The following is a 19,286-nucleotide window of genomic DNA, read 5'->3' on the forward strand; positions in this document are numbered from 1 at the left end:
AGAGGGTAGTGTCTGCTCAGGGACAGCTATATAACACAGCCTGGCATGTAGGGTTGTTGACAGTCATCTCCTTAGGGGGAGAGAGAGAGAGAGAGAGTAGCTCATAGGCCTTAGGTGGTTTGCTCTTGCTCCATTAGTGGGCCTTCTGTATGTCTTTCAGAAGCTGCCACACGCCTGCACAGTTTATGTGTGTGGCAGTGTCTTTCAAACTCACACCTCCTTCCCTGGCACTTGATTGTCCTCGCCGGGGAGTAGGGGCATATTTCTTCTCTACACCAAGCTTCCCCAGAGACACTCAGGGAGGTGACCCTCTGCCTACTAAGGAGACTGACTCTGGTGTGCTCCTGCTCATTTTCAGTGAAAGGCAAGCTTTGGAGCCTGTCTGCATTACCCTTGGGGACCAGCACACTCTGTGGGCCCTGGACATCCACGGTAAGCTGTGGTTCAGAACTGGAGTGGTTCCAAAGAAGCCCCAAGGGGACGATGACCACTGGTGGCAGGTAGGTGCCGGGGCTCCCTGACCTGGAAATCCTCCCTCTTCCTACCTCCTCTCTTTTCCTTAAGGAATTGGCTTACTGTTCATCTTTACTATTTGGGTTAAACTTTCCTACGTTTGAATGCATTAAAAACGCCAAGAGCCAGGCCCCAATGGCTCATGCCTGTAATCCTAGCTACTCAAGAGGCTGAGAGCTGAGGATCACTGTTTGAAGCTAGCCAGGGCAGGAAAGTCTGTGAAACTCTTATCTCCAATTAAGCACCAAAAAAGCCAGAAGTAGAGCTGTAGTTCAAGTGGTAGAGTGCTAGCCTTGAACACAAAAGCTCAGGGATAGCACCCAGACTGGTACAAAAACAAAAGCAACGATGACAACAACAAAAACATCAGCTGGGTGCCAGTGGCTCATGCCTGTAATCCTAGCTACTCAGGAGGCTGAAATATGAGGATGGCGGTTCAAAGCCAGCCGAGGCAGGGAAGTCCATGAGACTCTTATCTCCAATAAACCACTAGAAAACCAGAAGTGGCGCTGTGGCTCAAGCAGTAGAGTGCTCGCCTTGAGCTGAAGAGCTGAGGGACAATACCCAAGTCCAGAGTTCAAGCCCCACGACCGACCAAAAAAAAAATCAAGGACTTCTTTTTTGTCAGTTGTGGAGCTTGAACTCAGGGCCTGGGCACTGTCCCTCTTTTGCTCAAAGCTAGCACTCTATCACTTTGAGCCACAGCTCCACTTCTGATTTTTGAGTGGTTAATTGGAGATGACGGTCTCACAGATTATCCTGCCCCAGGCTGGCTTCAAACCATGATCCTCAGATCTCACTCAGCCTCCTGAGTAGCTAGGATCGCAGGCGCCCAGCCAAGGACTTTTCATCATAGGAAATAACTTGCAAATGTTTCTCGCATAAATAATACAGGCATTATTTATTTATTTAGGTGTTATTTAGACATTCAGCATTATAGATTAGATAAACCCAGTGACATCCATTTGAAGATCGAGGTAATAACGATGTTTAAATCTGTACAAATGTGTTAAGAAAGGGGCCTAGACAATAGGTTAGGAAACCCAACCCACAATTAAAATTCATTCATCTCTGTGTGTCCGAAAAGCCTCCAAGTAAATGGCATTTTAACCAAGGAGAATTTCCCACATGTTACCAGAGAGGAGCATGCTGTGAGAAATGGGAGGCTGGATCCCATTATCTTTCTGTGTGGTACATCCTGGCCAGTGGGACCTGGGGCAGGAACACCAGAGGATCTCCACGTTCTCTGGTTGGTACCATTCAGTACTGCTCCTCAGTCTCCCTCCGTGGGCGAAGGTCGCTCTGGCACATGTGAAATGTGCTGTCTTACATCTTGTGCCTCCATTGGTTCACTTGACCCGAGGCTTGTCTTGCTCTGGCTTGTCTGACTAAAATCTTTCAGATGAAAATGCAGGAAAACAAGTCAGGTTTGCTACTTGATGACCATGTATATTGTGTACTATGTCTTTGAGTTAAATTCTAGGCCATATTTGGTAATATGTAATACATATTAAAATACATATTGTATACTTAAAAACCATACATAACATACACACATGCAAATACAGGTATATGTATACATTATGTATTACTAAATTCTATTTTTAAAGTAGTGATAAGGAAAACTCAATATGATTTTACTGTAGTATTCAGAGCATTATGAGAAAATTAACTTAAGAGAACCATCTTGAGGTACTTGGAAGAGTTATTTTAGAGACTCTGTGAGGTTCCTTTATAGAACTGGGGTCAGTGTTACTAGTTGGCTGCTAAACCTTTCCTTTTGCTTTCAATTGGCAACCCCCTTGTGTGCTTATCTTGGGAGCTAGGACCAAATCTGCATTGGCTGTGGCCTTGGCAAAACCACTGCTGCCTGGTGAGAGGAATGTTTGCAGTACAGAGCTCCCAGCCGCCGATCACACACTGCATATGCACCTTTGAGCAGGGCTAGACATACAGGATCCACACGGCCAGAGTGACCGAGAGCTCAAGCAGGGGCTGCTGTGGCAGAAACTACCTACAGCCGCTTTAGCTAGGGCCATCCAGTGTCCTTCCGTAGACCAGAGAGGACACATGTGTGTATGTGTCATAAATGAGTGACTTAAAGTAATTCCTTTTTTTGTTTGTTTTATTATAAATTAAGTTTCCTGCAATATATGATACCACTTTAACTCAGCATTTCCTTGTCTATGTGCTAGAAATGTGTTCTAGAAGTTGGGTATTTGTGCTGTTTTTTGGGTTTTTTTTGTGGGGGGAGGGGTCTGGTCGCGGACCTGAACTCTGGGCCTGGGTGCTGTCCCTCAGCTCTTCAGCTCAAGGCTAGCGCTCTACCACTTGAGCCACAGTGCCACTTCCGGCTTTTTTTTTTTTTTTTTTTTTGCTTATGTGATGCTGAGGAAGAGCCACCTTCCCAGCCCTTTGTTCTGGTTTTGTTGTTTATAATTGAACCCAACTTGGAAAGGTATGAAAGTCATGTGGAGTCAGGCTTTGACCTGTCTCATAGTGAACTCTCAGACTCAGCTGCCCAGCAAGGACAAGTTCCCCTGGAGAAGACAGTTGCCATAGAGGATTTCTCTAGAGGTGTGTGTGCAGATGCTTTTTAGGAATGTCTCCAAGGTGAGTCACACGGTAGAGCAGCCAAGTGGCTTCGAGATGCCTGGGATTGTTCTGGTCTAAGCTGGTAGTCCCAGATAGCACATAAATTATTTCATCAACACACTGGCCTACCTTTGAAAGCTCATACTATGAGTCTAAGTCTTATATGCCATTGTCAGTTGGAAACACCTGAGTTTAAAAGCAAAATTATTCTTTCTCACTCTGAGTAGACAGAATGTGAAAGGGTACTGTTGCTTGTTTCAACAGATCCACTTAACATAACATCCAACCTTTGGATGTATAATAGCTGTCAGGTGTTCTGCTAGCTCTGCCGTCCCTGTGCAGGTGTGTGTGCATGCCCAGTTGTCTCGTGGCTGTGGATATGTGGAACCTGCCCTGGGGGCAGGTGGACTCCTGCGACTGCACTGACAGTGGGCTTTGACGTTCCTCCTGCAGGTGAGCATCACAGACTATGTGGTGTTCGACCAGTGCAGCTTATTCCAGACCATCATGCATGCCACCCACTCCGTGGCCACCGCAGCCCAAGTGCCTGTGGAAAAGGTAGCAGATAAACTGCGCATGGCATTCTGGTCCCAGCAGCTTCAGTGCCAGCCCAGCCTACTGGGGGTCAACAACAGTGGTGTTTGGATCTCCTCAGGCAAGAATGAATTCCATGTTGCCAGAGGAAGCCTTATAGGTGGGTAGATTACCTTTGTGTTTATGTTGGTGAGATTTATAGGAAGCTTTTATATATATATATATGCATATTATATATTATATATACATATATGCATATTGTTTTTTTAGAGTTTGTGCACCAGTGACTCACGCCTGTAATCCTAGCTACTCAGGAGGCTGAGATCTAAGGACTTCGGTTCAAAGCCAGCCCAGGCAATAAAGTGTGTAAGTCAACCCCAGAAAAACTGGAAGTGGCACTGTGACTCAAAGTGGTACGGCACTAGCCTTGAGCAAAAAAAGCTCAGGGACAGCTCCTAGACCCTGAGTTCAAGCCCCACAACTAACACAAAATGTTTTTCTAATTTGCAGTGCTGGGGCCTCATATGTTTAAAGAATAGCTTTAAGATCGCAACTTGAAGTGGCGCTGCAGCACACAGATAGAAGTGCCTGTGAGAAAGGCTCTCTATTCCTTGTGACCAGTTGTTCTCTTTTTTTTTTATTATTTCAGTCTATTATTCCTAAAACTTGGTCTGGCTAGAATGTAAACAGTTTGTTATGAGAATCTATTGAGATATAAGGAAAACAAATGGAGCTTTTTAATTATTTTTGGTGTTGCTGGGGCTTGAATTTAAGGCCTGGGCACTCTTCTGAGCTTTTTTGTTCAAGGCTAATGCTCTACTACTTGAGCCACAACTCCACTTCCAGCTTTTTTGGAGGTTAATTATAGATAAGAGTCTCACGGATTCTCCTGCCTAGGCTAGCTTTGAACTGAAATACTTAGACCTCAGCTTCCTGAGTAGCTAGGATTATAAACATGAGCCACCAGCACCCAGCTGGAGCTCTTTTTTTGTTGTTATTATAAAAGCAATATACAGAGGTTTATAGTTACATAAGTCAGGTAAGAGGACATTTCTTACTCTCTCCTAGTTTTTCTTTACCATCGTTTTGTTGGTGGTGGTGGTGGTGGGTAGTGGTTGTCGGGCTTGAACACTGGGCCTGGGCGCTGTCCCTCAGCTCTTCAGCTTAAGGCTAGTGCTCTACCACTTGAGCTACAGAGCCACTTCCAGTTTTCTGATGGCTCATTGGAGATAAGAGTCTCATAGACTTTCCTGCCCAGGCTGGCTTTAAACCACGATCCTCAGATGTTAGCCTTATCAGTAGCTAGGATTATAGGTGTGAGCCACCAGCTCCAGCTCTTCCTCTTCGTCGTCGTCGTTGTTGTTGTTGTTGTTGTTATTCGTCTTGGGCCTGAACTCTGGGCCTGAGTGCTGTCCCTCAGCTCTTCAGCTCAAGACTAGTGCTCTACCACTTAAGCCACAGTGCTACTTCTTGCTTCTTCTGCTTATGTGATACTGAGGAATTGAACCCAGGGCCTCATGCATGCAAGGCAAGCACTCTACCACTGAGCCACCTTCCCAGCCCTCTGGCTCATTTTTATGTTAGTAATTTCACAGAATAAAAAAATTTCAACTCTAGAGATAAAGATAAGAGAATAACTATGACCATTGTTGAATTTCTTGCCCAGCAAGGACATCTGTGCATTCTCTTCCCTGTGTGGCCTCTCTGAGCTTCCATTGGCAAGATGTGGCTCTTCTTGACAGTAGTCAAGAAGAAGTGAATAGCAGGCTGCGCTGACGTCTACCTCTTAGTTTAAGAATAGTAAAATTTGGGGCTAGGAAGATGGCTCAGTGGTAGAGTGCTTGCCTTCCATGCATGAGGCCCTGGGTTCAATTCCTCAGCACCACATAAGCAGAAAAAGCTGCAAGTGGCACTGTGGCTCCAATGGTAGAGCACTAGCCTTGAGCTGAAGAGTTGAGGGACAGTGCCCAGGCCCAGAGTTCAGGCCCAGGACTGACCCAAAGAAAAAGAAGAAGAAAACAGGTGTTGGTGGCTCACGCCTGTAATCCTATCTACTCCAGAGGCTGAGATCTGGGCAAGAAAGTCTGGGCAGCCAGTCTGGGCAAGAAAGTCTGAGAGACTCTTATCTCCAATAAACCACTTGAAAACCAGAAGTGGGCTGTGGCTTAAGTAGTAGAGTGCTTGTCTTGAGCTGAAGAGCGGAGGGACAGTGCCCAAGCCCAGAGTTCAAGCCCCATGACCGACAAAAAAAAAAAAAAATAGTAAAATTGGGCCTGGGATGTCTACTCGGTGGTAGAGTGCTTGTCTTGCATGCATAAGGCCCTGGGTTTAATTCCTCAGCACCACATGAGCAGAAAAACGCCAGAAGTAGTGCTGTGGCACAAGTGGTAGGGCCTAACTTTGAGCTGAAGAGCTGAGGGACAGCGCTCAGGCCCAGAGTTCAGCCCCCTTGACTGACCAAAAAAAAAAAAAAAAGTAAAATTAATTTTAAGAGATTTTGAAGACTAGCTACAGTCAAGAACCAAAACTATTGGATGCCAGTGACACAACTGTAATCCTACCACAGTTTAAAGCTAACCAGGCCAGGTGCCAGTGGCTCACACCTGTAATCCTAGCTACTCAGGAAGCTGAGATCTGAGGATCACAGTTCAAACCCAGCCTGGACAGGAAAGTCCATGAGACTCTTATCTCCAATTAAGCACCTGAAAACCAGAAGTGGCACTGTGGCTTAAGTAGTAGAGAACATGTCTTGAGCTGAAGAGCTCAGGAATAGCACCCAGCCCCAGAATTCAAGCCCCACAGCTGACAAAAGATAAAAAAAAAGTTCTTAACATTCCACCTCCAACAAAATAACCACAAAAAGCCAGGCTGGAGGCATGATTCAAGTGGCAGAGTATCAGCTAATCAAGTGGCAGGCCTTGAGTTCACAGCCTAGTACCAAAAAGAAAACCAGAAGTGGAAAGGTAGCTCAGTGGTAGAGTGCTTGCCTTGCATGCCTGAGGCCCTGGGTTCGATTCCTCAGCACCACATAAGGAGAAAAAGCTGGAAGTGGCACTGTGGCTCAAGTGGTAGAGTGCTAGCCTTGAGCTGAAGAGCTGAGGGACAGTGTCCAGGCCCAGAGTTCAGGTCCCACACCTAAAAAAAAGAAAAGAAAACCAAAATTCTGAAGTATTTTCTCCTTTTAATGCAGTCTTCCTATTTATTCTTGGCAGGGACTCACTGGGAAAACGTTGTTCCCCGGGGGACAGCTTCTGCAACAAAATGGGCCTTCGTGTTGGCTTCCACTGCACCCTCCAAAGACGGTCAGTCAGTCTTTGCCTACTTGAGAAATCTAGCTCAAGGGTTAGCAGTTGAAAAAGTTCAGGCTGCTGTCTGTCTGTCCTCATGGGGCTGTGGCAATGTTGTTGGCCAACCCAAGTGGCTGAGCCGAAGCCTACACCCAAATAGGCAAGGGAGAGGTAAAGAGACAGGAGAGCACCAGCAAAGCAAGTTGAGACCCTGCATTCACATCCCAATGCTGCCAAAAAGAAAGGCTTTATTCAAATTAAAGACTTCCAGGCTGGGAGCTGGTGGCTCATGCCTATAATCCTAGCTACTCAGAAGGCTGAGATCTGAAGATCACAATTCCTGACAAGAAAGACTTTTTATCTCGAATTAATCACCCAAACACCAGAAGTAGAGCTGTGGCTCAAAGTGGTAGAATGATAGCCTTGCATGGAAGAATTCAAGGACAGTGTGTGGGCCCTGAGTTCAAGCCCTGCGACCAACAAAAAAGAAAAGTAAAGACTTCACAGCTCATTATAAATGGGTCAGAGATGCTATGCCAACATCATAGCCTTTATTGAATCTCATATGCTCTGCTTTCTTTCCATTTTTAAAAATATCTCAGCTGTGATCTTAAGTGCTGGTCATGGCCTTTCCCGGTAATTTAGAAGTGCGTGGCAGCTCCCGCCCTCCCGTCTGTGTGGGTTCAAGTAAGTGAGCCAGCGTACCCAGCCAAGTAGCAAAGGTTGCCTTCAGACAGGACAGGGGTGGCCTGGGGCAGACAGCAAGCAATGACAAATATGAACCTTTTCCACAGGAAGCTCCTTGTGGCTATGCCAGAGCAGCAAGGACCTGTGCAGCCTCAGCGCCCAGAGCCCACAGTGCCGCCCCTCCACCGTGCAGCTGCCCCCCGACGCCGAGATGAGGGCCTACGCTGCCTGCCAGGATGCGCTGTGGGCCTTGGATTACCTTGGCCAGGTGTTTATCAGGACGCTGTCTAAGAGCTGCCCTACAGGCATGCACTGGACGAAGCTGGACCTCTCCCAACTAGGTACAGTGTCTCCTGTGATTGCCATAAAACCAAGTCAGAACCAGGCGCCGGTGACTCATGCCTGTAATCCTAGCAACTCAGGAGGCTGAGATCTGAGGATCTCAGTTCAAAGCCAACCCGGGCAGGAAAGACCGTGAGACTCTGATCTCCAATAAACCACTAGAAAACCAGAAATGGTGCTGTAGCTCAAGTGGTAGAGCGCTCGCCTTGAGCTGAAGAGCTGAGGGACAGTGCCCAGGCCCAGAGTTCAAGCTCCATGACCAACAACAACAACAAAAAAAAAACCCGTCAGGATGTAGCTGACAGAATGCCCTCCACACATTCACCACATTCACCACGGGTGAATTCTTGGCTGATGTTTGTCAGTTGCTGGATCACAGGAGACTACACGGGCTCCTTAAGTTTCTAAGAACCTTCACGTTGCCCACTGCCTACAGTTTGCAGGTTTTCAGAACACGAGGAATTGTAGGGTATTAAGAAATTGCCACCAGAGTCGCTTGAAATAGTACTGTAGGTGCAGCTGTCTCTGCCACTCCTTGTGAATATGGAGAAGCGCTCTGTGACCTTTCCGTTAGACAAGGCAGTGTGCCCTGGAGCAGACAGCACGTCTGTGCCTCCTCAGCCCCAGGAAGAGAGCCGAGCGTGGGGAGGCATGCAGCGTGTGTAGCGTGGGCTTTCATTCAAGCAGTTCATGTGCTGCTACTGACTGCTTGTCTCTGAACCACCCCAAAGTGTAGAGAGTCATGGATTAAAGCTAGCCCAGGCAGGAAAGTCTATGAGATCTTATCCCCAATTAACCACCAAAAAGCCAGAAGTGGACCTGTGGTTCAAATGGTAGAACATTAGCCTTGAGCAACAAACCTAGGGGATAGCGCCCAGACCCTGAGTTCAAGTCCCGGGATTGGCACAAAAAAAGAGGAGGGGGAAGGGGAGGGGCTGGGTGGTAGCTCAGTGGTAGAGTGCTTGCCTTACATGCATGAGGTCCTGGGTTCAATTCCTCAGTACCACATAAGCAGAAAAGGCTGGAGTGGTGCTATGGCTCAAATGGTAGAGCGCTAGCTTTGAGCTGAAGAGCTGAGGGATGGCGCCCAGGCCCAGAGTTCAGGACCCAGAAAAAAGGAGAGAGAGAAAGAGAGTCAAGAAGAGATAGAGGGCTACCTGCCCTTTTCCTGAGCTCTTCTGTACTGATAGGTCCCACCACCACCCCCATTCCACCTTGTCAAGCAGGCATCTCCCCGGTGCTCCTGGCCAGGCCAGTGGCACTGAGATGCTCAGCAGGCCTTCAACTCCATTATCCTGGCAGCACGCCCTGCAGTGGGTGCTGCACAGCTGCCGGCTGGCACGGGATTCACCCCCTGTGTGACAGGCAGCACTCCGTCCTGGTCTTTACCCTGCTCTGTGCTGTACATTTTGTCTACTTTTTAAAGTTTTTACTGAGTTTTCTCATTAATACTGAAATGTTGGTGGACTCCTTGTGCCATTTTCTCCATTTCCTGAGAATGCAGCAACTCCAGAGTCCACAGACTCCTGCTGGGGCAGTGTGGTAGGCAGGTGCACTAGGAGGGGAACTTGCCCTTGCATTGTGGCAACTTCACTGCTAGAGCTTTTGCCTCTGCCAAATTAGACAGCAAACTGCAGCCAGAGGCACCAGTGTTCAGCTGTCAGGCCCTCTCCAGGTATGGTCTAGGTTACCTGTGGGAAAGCATGTGGGTCAGATGTTTTAAAGTAATTACTTAAATCAGGGGCTTCATTTTGATTTCAGTGCTTCCTGCCCACCCCAGTGCCAAGTCAGTTGCTTCATTAAGATAAAGTTAAATCTGAGCCTGGCACCAGTAGCTCATACCTATAATCCTAACTATTCAGGAAGCTGAGATATGAGGATCGCAGTTCAAAGCCAACCTGGGCAGAAAAGTCTATGAAACTCTTATCTCCAACTAACTACCAGAAAACCAGAAGTGGTGCTGTGGCTCAAATGGTAAGCAGTGGCCTTGATCTGAAGACCTCAGGGACAGTCTCCAGGCCCAGAAAAAGAAAGACGGAGTTGTGGACTAGGGACTGAGCCCAGGAGCCACCATTGGTGGGTGACCTTGACAAGGCGTCCCCCTCCCCATCCAAAGAAAAAGTTAAATCTGGGCTTGGTTGTGCATGACTACAATCCCAGTGCTCTAGAGACTAAGATAGGAGAGTCATAGGTTTGAGGCCAGCCATTAATTGAGATGAAGTCTTGAAACTTCTTTTTTGCCCAGGCTGGCCTTGTGTCATGATCTCAATCTCTTGTGATAGATATGACCACTGTGCCTGGCAAAAGATTCCTTAGATGATTGGTTGCTGAACCCAGCTGTAAAGACTCAATACAAGTTTTTGTCAGATTTATTGTAACCTTGTTTGGGAAGAAAATGTGCATTATTTAGCAGATATTTAAGAAGCCCCTAACATTATATTTCCCAGTATGCATAAATACACCTTATATCAGGCTTTGGACTGTTCAGCAAACGAATGCAATTTGTAGTGCAATTCATCTGGACACCACCTGAAATGAAGTATTTGGGGTCAGTATGTGCCTTAGGTAACAAGCCTGATTATGGTATGCAGTGATCTCTGTCCCTTAGGACTACATTGTTATTCCTGAAAAACTTGTTAATGGGAGAAGCAAAAACAAAGCAGGGAAGGCAGGGCAATGTCAAGTTGGGTTTTATGTTACAGAAAGCTCCCAGGTGAGCAGCCTTCCTCACCAGCCACTCCCTACCCCGCTCCCAGCACACTTTTCTGGTTTAGCTCCCAAGTGATAGATCAGTGCCGCTCATTGGAACTGCTCACCACTGCCTAACCAAGAGAGCAGAGAGGAGCCCAGAGGGCTGGGGCAGGGAGTGGGCTGTGTGCGCATATCCTGTTGGAGTTCACTCAGCCCTACGGAGACCCGTGAGATAAAACTGCAGAAAAGCAGACTGGGAAGGTGGCTCAGTGGTAGAGCGCTTGCCTTGCATGCCTGAGGCCCTGGGTTCGATTCCTCAGCACCACATAAGCAAAAAGAAAAAAGCCTGAAGTGGCGCTGTGGCTCAAGTGGTAGAGTGCTAGCCTTGAGCTGAAGAGCTGAGGGACAGCGCCCAGGCCCAGAGTTCAGACCCCACGACCGGACCCAAAAAAAAAAAACTGCAGAAAAGCAAGCCCTCACTCAGACTTTTTGTCTTTCACTTGGCTCTTCATTCAGAATTGTTTGGTTTATGATGCACTGAAGTATATATTTTACTGCTAAAATAAATATTCATTCAAAGCCAACCTGGGCAGGAAAGCACATGAGACTCTTCATTTCCAAATACCTACCAAGAAGACAGAAGTGGAGCTGTGGCTCAGGTGGTAGAGCAGTTAGCCTTGAGTGAAAAAGCTAAGAGACAGTCCAGGCCCTGAGTTCATGTCCAGAGCTGGGGGGTGGGGGTGGAGGGACACAATTGTACTCCTAATAGAGAAAAGTGGAAATGACCCAAACACCTATCAACAGGTAAATGCAGAAATTCACCATGGTGTTTCCATAATAATACTTGGCAGCAACAGGAGTGATACATAGCCGAAGCTCGCTCACACTGGAGTGGATGAGCTTTCATTCTGCGAATATTAGCCTTGGAGTACAGGGCACTGACAAGGAACAGACTGCTCCCATGGATTAATTTATCAAAACTAGACTTGAGCTTGGTGCTTGTGGCTTACTTCTATAATCCTCACTGCTCAGGAGGCTAAAATCAGAGGATCATACTTCAAAGCCAGCCCAGGAAAAAAAAAGTTCACAAAACTGCATCTCCAGCAAAAAAGCTGGACTGGAGGTGTGGCTCCAGCCAAGCAAGCGCAGAGTTTAGAATTCAACCCCCAGAAATGCCAGAACTGGGACTATCTATGGGTTTTGCTGTCTGTAAAGCCACAGAGGTCACCCGGCCCCTCTCTCCCCTTCCTTCTCGCTTAGCTTCAAACATTGTGAACCTGGGCACGTCTCTTTGTGACTGAGTCCTGGCCGCCTCAGGAGTCAACTGGGATAGCAGGAACTGCACTGGGAGTAATAGTCACATTACAAAACAGTAATAGATAGTAATGACCACTAGGAAGCCTGAAGTGAGGCCGAGGAGTGTGCTCAGAGCTTGCCCCTGTGCAATGTAGTAAGAACTGGCGGTGGCACTTTTTACTATGCTGTCCCTCAGCTCTTCTGCTCAAGGCTAGCACTCTACTACTTGAGCCACAGCGCCACTGCCACTTCCAGTTTTCTAGTGGTTTGTTGGAGATAAGAATTTCACGGACTTTGCTGCCCAGACTGGCTTTAAACCGAGCAATCCTCAGATCTCAGCCTCCTGAGTAGATGAGATGACAGGCGTGAGCCACCAGCACCCAGCTCCGAATGGTAGAGCCCTAGCCTTGAGCAGAGAAGCTCAGGGACAGCTCCCAGACCCTGAGTTTAAACCCCAGAACTGGCACACAAAGCAAAAAGGAAGACTTTCTGAGACTGTGTTTTCTTAATTCTACCAGTAAGTATGGCTTCCCTCACCACAAATCCAAAATTTATTGGCAACAGCTGCACAGGGGATGAAGGTGATGCTTGACCCCCACCAAGCTCTTTATCCCCTGCTGGGGCCCAGGGCGCTGTGTTGGCAGCATTGTGACTACTTTTCTCAAAACCTCGCTGCTGGGGCTGGGGATATGGCTTGGTGGTAGAGTGCTTGCCTAGCAATGCATGAAGCCCTGGGTTCAATCCTCAGTACCACAGAAAAAGCTGGAAGTGGTGCTATGGCTCAAGTGGTAGAGCACTAGCCTTGAGCAAAAAAGCAGCTCAGAGTTGGGCACCAGTGGCTCATGCCTATAATCCTAGATCCTCAAGAGGCTGAGATCTGAGGATCATGGTTCAAAGCCAGCTGGGGCAAGAAAATACGTGAGACTCTTATCTCCAGTGAACGACCAGAAAACCAGAAGTGGCAAGTGTTGCTGTGGCTCAAGTGGTAGAGTGCTTGCCTGGAGAGCATAGGCACAGCGCCCAGGCACAGCGTTCAAGCCCGATAGCCGACCGAAAAAAACGGGTGGCAGTGGCTCACGCCTGTAATCCTAGCTACTCAAGAGGCTGAGATCTGAGGATTGAAGTTCAAAGCCAGCCCATGCAGAAAAGTCCGTGAAACTCTTATCTCCAATAAACCACTAGAAAACTGGAAGTGGCGCTGTGGCTCAAGTGGTAGAGTGCTCGCCTTGAGCTGATGAGTGCAGGGACAGCTCCAAGGCCCAGAGTTCAAGTCCCATGACTGACAAAAAAAAAAAAAAACAACCTAGCTGCTGGATGGCACCTGACACCAAGCCAAGTTTCCACACCAGCTACGGAAGGACTCAGTAGATCAGGTGACACATGCCAGAGTTCAATTGCAAGTGTAGCCTCCTCTCTCCTCTGAAATATAAAAGGAAGTCATAAACTAAAGGAAAAATTAGTCATGCCACAAAACTAATTACAATGTATGTTTTGCCTCTGACTCTACAGGAGCCATCAAATTGATCAGCTTGGCATGTGGAAACCAGCACATCTGGGGGTGTGATTCCAGGGGTGGAGTTTACTTCCGTGTGGGAACCCAGCCTCTGAATCCCAGCCTGATGCTTCCAGCCTGGATCATGATTGAGCCACCTGTCCAGGTAAGCCAAGGTAGCTAGTAGAATCTTGCTTTTTAGCAATACAAGCTGTTAGGACACTGTAGCTGGCCTGTTGGGCCCTCTGGTGCCTGAACCCAGAATCAATGTTCTGACTCTCCTTCACTGGCGTCCGATATTTGGAATTTGATAGGAAGTTTAGAGCTGTGAACACATATAAGGATAACTTGAGCCAACACCTGAGTTATTCCCTCTAAAAACAGAAATATTTCTGACATTTTATAAATGGAACGTTAAAAAAAATCAAGGCTGGGAATGTGGCTTAGTGGTAGAGTGCTTACCTAGCATGAATGAAGACCTGGGTTCCATTCCTCAGTACTACAGACACCAAAAAAGCTGGAAGAGGTAGCGTGCAAGCCTTGAGCAAAAGAGACTCAGAGATGATGCCCAGGACCTGAATTCAAACCCCACGACCGACCAAAAAAAACATTTGAGATCAGTCTACAGGAGACTTTGATTGAGTCTGAGGAGTGATAGGGCCTGATAGAGCAGGCTGTCTAATGATCTTGAGAGTCACGTAGCTTCTTCCTAGAAGCACTTCATTAACAAACCCCGTGTTACCCTCCCTTGGTACTCCCCCATCCAGTGGGAGCTGTGATTATCTTTTTCAGTAAGTCTTTGCTATTTTACTTATAAAAACAAAGAAATTGAAGCTGGGCACCAGTGGCTCACACTTGTAACCTTAGCTACTCAGGAGGCTAAAATCTGATGATCACAGTTTGAAGCCAGAAAGTCCAGGAGACTCATATCTCCAATTAACCACTGAAACAGCTGGAAATGGAGCTGTGTCTCAAGTGGTAGAGTGCTAGCCTTGAACAAAAAAACTCAGAGAGGGCTGGGAAGGTGGCTCAGTGGTAGAGCGCTTGCCTTGCATGCCTGAGGCCCTGGGTTCGATTCCTCAGCACCACATAAGCAGAAAGAAAAAAGCCGGAAGTGGAGCTGTGGCTCAAGTGGTAGAGCGCTAGCCTTGAGCTGAAGAGCTGAGGGACAGCGCCCAGGCCCAGAGTTCAGGCCCCACGACCGGACCCAAAAAACAAAACAAACAAAAAAACTCAGGGAGAGTGCCTAGGCTCTGAGTTCAAGTCCTAGGACCTACACACGCATGCATGCGTGCATGTATGCACACACAGAATTTGAGGTAGCTACATTGCAAGTTCCAAGTCAGAGACAAGGTGGAAGGTCAGGAGGGGCCTGCATACAGCTCAGTCGTAGAGCACTGTTTAGCAAAACAAGGTCTGTGGACCGAGCTAGCAATTTCCATTTCTAGTCTTCCTGTCCCTATTTCTGCCAAATTTTAGTTTACATTGTTATTTGACATGAGGTTTTATGTTTTTATTTTTTGGCTATTATAGCACTTGAATTACAAGCACAGAGCTGGGCACTGGTGGCTCATGCCTGTAATTCTGACTACCAGGAGGCTGAGATTTAAGGATTGCAGTTTGAAACAAACTCAGGCAGAAAAGTCCATGACATTCATATCTCAAATTCAACACCAAAAATGCTAGCTGCAAGTGGAGCTGTGGCTTAAGTAGTAGAGTACTAGCCTTGAACAAAAAAGCACAGCAACAGTCCCTAGGCCCTGAGTTCAAGCCCCAGAGCTGGCACAAAAATAAAAAATTACAATTACGAGTAGAAGTCTTATTTGAATAGCGTGGGTCTTTTTTTTTTTTTTTTTTTGTCAGTCGTGGGGCTTGAACTCAAGGCGAGCGCTCTACCACTTGAGCTACAGCGCCACTTCCGGTTTTCTGGCGGTTTATTGGAGATAGGAGTCTCACGGTGTCTCCTGCCAGGCTGGCTTTGAACCGCGATCCTCAGATCTCAGCCTCCTGAGTAGCTAGGATTACAGGCGTGAGCCACCAGCACCCGGCTAGAAGTCTTATTTGAGTATGCTAATAGCCCTACTAATTCCTGTAGGACATATAGACTTACTTCCTGTGCAACACAGTTTCTATTAAAGTTTATCATTAGAGGCAATGACTTAATGAGCTTTTCGCTCAAATTTCTGCTAATCTTGGTTTTGTTGGAAAATGCTTGAAGTTGCCATATGCAGAGACCTCAGGGGAAGCCAAGAGTTTGGGTAAATTCCTGGGGGCCACTATGTATTTTGGGTGTCCTTTCCCTCAGGATGAGGTGACTAATGGCGTGTGCTGGGATACTAGCCAGGAGTCTGGCCCAGAGTTCTGTGGAGGCCATTTTTAGCCCTCAGCAATGGGCCTTCCTCTTCACAGCTGGGGAGAGCATTGTTAGTTACACGGCACAGTGCAGACATGTAGCTGTATGCGATGAGCTGAGACACATGCTCCATTTTTTTCTCTGCACTTGGTGAGGACTAACAGCAGACTGGAAGCGTCCACAGCAAAGAGGAATACTCTATCACCAACTGTGTAGCACCATTCTGTATAGTGATAATGAAAAGCAGGCCAGTTTGCAGTTCTTTTGTCTTCTTGTTGCATGTATGTACCTAAGTGGATTCCTTTGGTCCATTACTGTCAATACATTCTTATTTTTTTTCCTAATGGTTTTATATAAAAATCATAATTCGCAGCCAACCACTGATGAATTGCACCTGTATTTGTAGCAACTCAGGAGGCTGAGATCTGGAGGATCCCTATTCAAGATTATCCTGGCGGAAAATTTTGCTGAACACTTATCTCCAAAATAACTGGCAAAAAGCAGGGCTGGAGGTGTGACTCAGATGATAAAACACCAGCATAGCAAGCCCAAGGCCCTGTGTTCAACCTAAGTACTGAAAAATATATATAAAAATTTATAATTAAATATAAAACAAATCCTTTTATAGAATAGTCACTACTGTCCAATTCAAGACCATTTCCATCACCCCAAAAGAAACTACCAGTTAGCACTTACTCCCTTTTCTTCCAGAAACCCCAACTCCCTCAGCCCGTCAAAACCACTAACCTGTACCTGATTCCATGGATTTCTTCTCCTTCTATAAATTCCCTATAAATAGAATCATACAATATGTGGCCTTTTTGTCTGACCTCATTCATGTAGTATCTTGTTTCCATAGTTCATACTTAATATAGCATCTACCAGTTTCCATTCCTTTTTATGATGGAACATCATTCTGTTGAGTGGCTGTACATTGTTTTATTCATTCATTGGTTGGTAGACTTAAGTTGCTTCTCCTTGGTGGTGACTCTGTGAATGAATCTTTTTGGGGGGGCAGTGTCCCTGAACTGCTTTTGCTCAAGACTAGCACTCTACCACTTGAGCCATAATGCCACTTCTAGCTTTTTTTGCTTATGTGGAATGGAACCCAAGGCTTCATGCATGCTAGGCAAGCTCTCTACCCCTGAGCCACCTTCCCAGCCCTGTATATGAATCTTTGGGAAGATGTTTTCCATCCTGTTGGGCATCTGCCCATCAGAATTGCAAGTCATCTGGCATTAGGGAGTATTTAACTTCTAAGGAACTGCAGCATGTTTTCTTTTTCTTTCTTTTTTTTTTTTTTTTTGTCAGTTGTGGGGCTTGAACTATGGGCCTGGGCGCTGTTCCCTCAGCTCTTCAGCTCAAGGTTAGTGCTCTACCGCTTGAGTCGCAGCGCCACTTCCAGTTTTCTGGGTAGTTAATTGGAGGTAAGAGTCTCACAGACTTTCCTGCGTGGGCTGGCTTTGAACCATGATCCTCAGATCTCAGCCTCCTGAGTAGCTAGGATTACAGGCGTGACCACCGGTGCCCAGCCTACAGCATGTTTTCTGCAGTGACAGCCCATTTACATGTGGTCGCTCCCAGTTTTTCTGAATTCTCAAACTCTAAAGTTCTTTTTCTGATTTTTTTTTTTTTTTTTTGCATTCTGTCATTTCAGTGTGGAGTGGGGCAGCCTTGTGGTTTTCATTGCATTTGCTTCAGGACTTGTGATCCTGAGCATCTTTTCACGTGATTTTTTTTCTTTTTTAAATTGTACTGGGGTTTTACACTCAGAACCTTTTCCTTGTGAAAGCTGCTTCGCTGCTTGAACCGTGATCCCAGCCCTTTTTGCTTTAGCTATTTTTCAGGTAGGGTCTTGCGTTTTTTTCTGGGGCCAGACTTAGACCACCATCCACCTCTGCCGCCTGGCAGCTGAGATGATAGGTGTAAGCACTGTGCCCAGCCTGTAAAGCGTCTTTTAACAACTGTATCTAAAACACTTTTTAATTGGATTATTTCATAATTTTTGAGTTATGGGAGTTGTTTATGTATTACGGATACTAGGCCATTATCAGATATATGGTTTGTAAATATTTTCTCCTACTTTTTTATGTCCTTTGATGCAGAGAAGGCTTTAATTTTTATGCAGTACAAATTATTTTATTACTTATTTTCTTGTGCTTTTGATATCATATTTAACTGGTGCCCAAGATGGGCACCGGTGACTCACTCCTGTCATCCTAGTTACTTCAGGAGTTCAACGCCAGCCTGGGCAGAAAAGTCATCAACACTCCATCTCTAGTTAGCCCGGAGGGCTGGGGTGGGAGGAAGGTCTGTCAGCCTAATACAGTGGGGCTGGGCTGCTCTGGCCTGTGCTTGGGGTAGGACATGGGACACCTGGCAGCAGAGCCTCCATGCTAGCCATGTGCTAAGCCACATGCTTCTGGGTGCCTGCCCCCATCAAGACTCTAGAATGACCTGCCAGAAGCAAAACTAAAGAGGGAGAAAGCTGGGGCTGGGAGGGTGGCTTAGTGGTAGAGTGCTTGCCTTGCACATATGAGGCCCTGGGTTCGATTCCTCAGCACCACATAAGTAGAAAAGACCGGAATTGCACTGTGGCTCAAGTGGTAGAGTCCTAGCCTTGAGCTGAAGAGCTGAGGGACAGCGCCCAGGCCCAGAGTTGAAGTCCCACGACCAACCAAAAAAAAAAAAAAAAAAGAGGAAGAAAGCTTTAATTGACGGTAATGAACAACAGCTTTTCCCAGGAAATTGGCCCAAACAGAACAAGGGCCTTGAAGCTGTGCTCTGAATTCAGTAGTGATTGCTAAGTGGGCTGTAACCATCACTGTGTGAAGTAGTTGTATAGACAGAGCCACGTTTTCTCACTCGGTTAGCTCTTGGTATGCGGTAAAAGAAATTCACTTGCTGCAGAATTTGTAGATGCAAATGCTTTCCAGTTGCCTGCTAGGGGAGGGGACCTTTAAACTGCACTTCTCCATGCAGTGCCCTGTCTTTAAAGCCTGTCCTTGCCCTGGGAAGAAGAGCAGAGACGTCTCCCTAGTTTACCAGGAAAGGAGTCTCTCAGAACACGCTGAGTGACTTTTCCAGCGTACAGCCCCCAGTGGGAGGCTGCAGTCAAACTGGACCTTCTGAGTCTACCCCGGGACCAGCTGCCTCATCTGCTGGGCTGAGGGGTGGCCACACCTCTGTGCCGGCCTCAGTGCTCCCAGCCCTTCTTTCCCCCAACGCGTGACCGCTGAAAGCCACTGTCCCCTCTGTCATGACAAAGCCCCTTCACAGCATCGGCTCCCACTCCCATGCAGGACAGGGACACGCAGGTCACACTCTCCAGGCCATCTGCTCTCACGCAGGCAGCTGTGTCTGCACACAGGACATGGGACACACAGATCACACTTGTCTTTCACGTCATCTGCACCCATGCAGTCAGCTGTGTCTGCACACAGGACATAGGACACACAGGTCACACTGCAGAACAGACTGCCACAGGGCACACGAA

General features: G+C 47.0%; 1 protein-coding gene across 2 annotated transcripts in view; it reads left to right on the top strand.

The window, feature by feature from the left end:
• The window catches only part of Tecpr2 (tectonin beta-propeller repeat containing 2), a 77,672-nt gene that overhangs the window by 47,096 nt on the left and 11,290 nt on the right, over positions 1-19,286 (top strand). The window contains exons 14-19 of one of the 2 annotated variants that reach the window (XM_042696865.1): positions 359-500; positions 3,562-3,802; positions 6,855-6,944; positions 7,724-7,957; positions 13,455-13,603; positions 16,197-16,601. In XM_042696865.1, the coding sequence (XP_042552799.1) occupies positions 359-500; positions 3,562-3,802; positions 6,855-6,944; positions 7,724-7,957; positions 13,455-13,603; positions 16,197-16,280 (940 nt within the window). In that variant the 3' untranslated portion in view covers positions 16,281-16,601. Of the gene's footprint in view, positions 1-358; positions 501-3,561; positions 3,803-6,854; positions 6,945-7,723; positions 7,958-13,454; positions 13,604-16,196; positions 16,602-19,286 lie in introns of those variants that run through there. The other variant, XM_042696864.1, reaches the window with a different exon arrangement.

Source organism: Dipodomys spectabilis, unplaced genomic scaffold (genome assembly GCF_019054845.1).
Source record: "Dipodomys spectabilis isolate Male_0828 unplaced genomic scaffold, ASM1905484v1 ptg000212l, whole genome shotgun sequence".
Lineage (NCBI taxonomy): Eukaryota > Metazoa > Chordata > Mammalia > Rodentia > Heteromyidae > Dipodomys > Dipodomys spectabilis.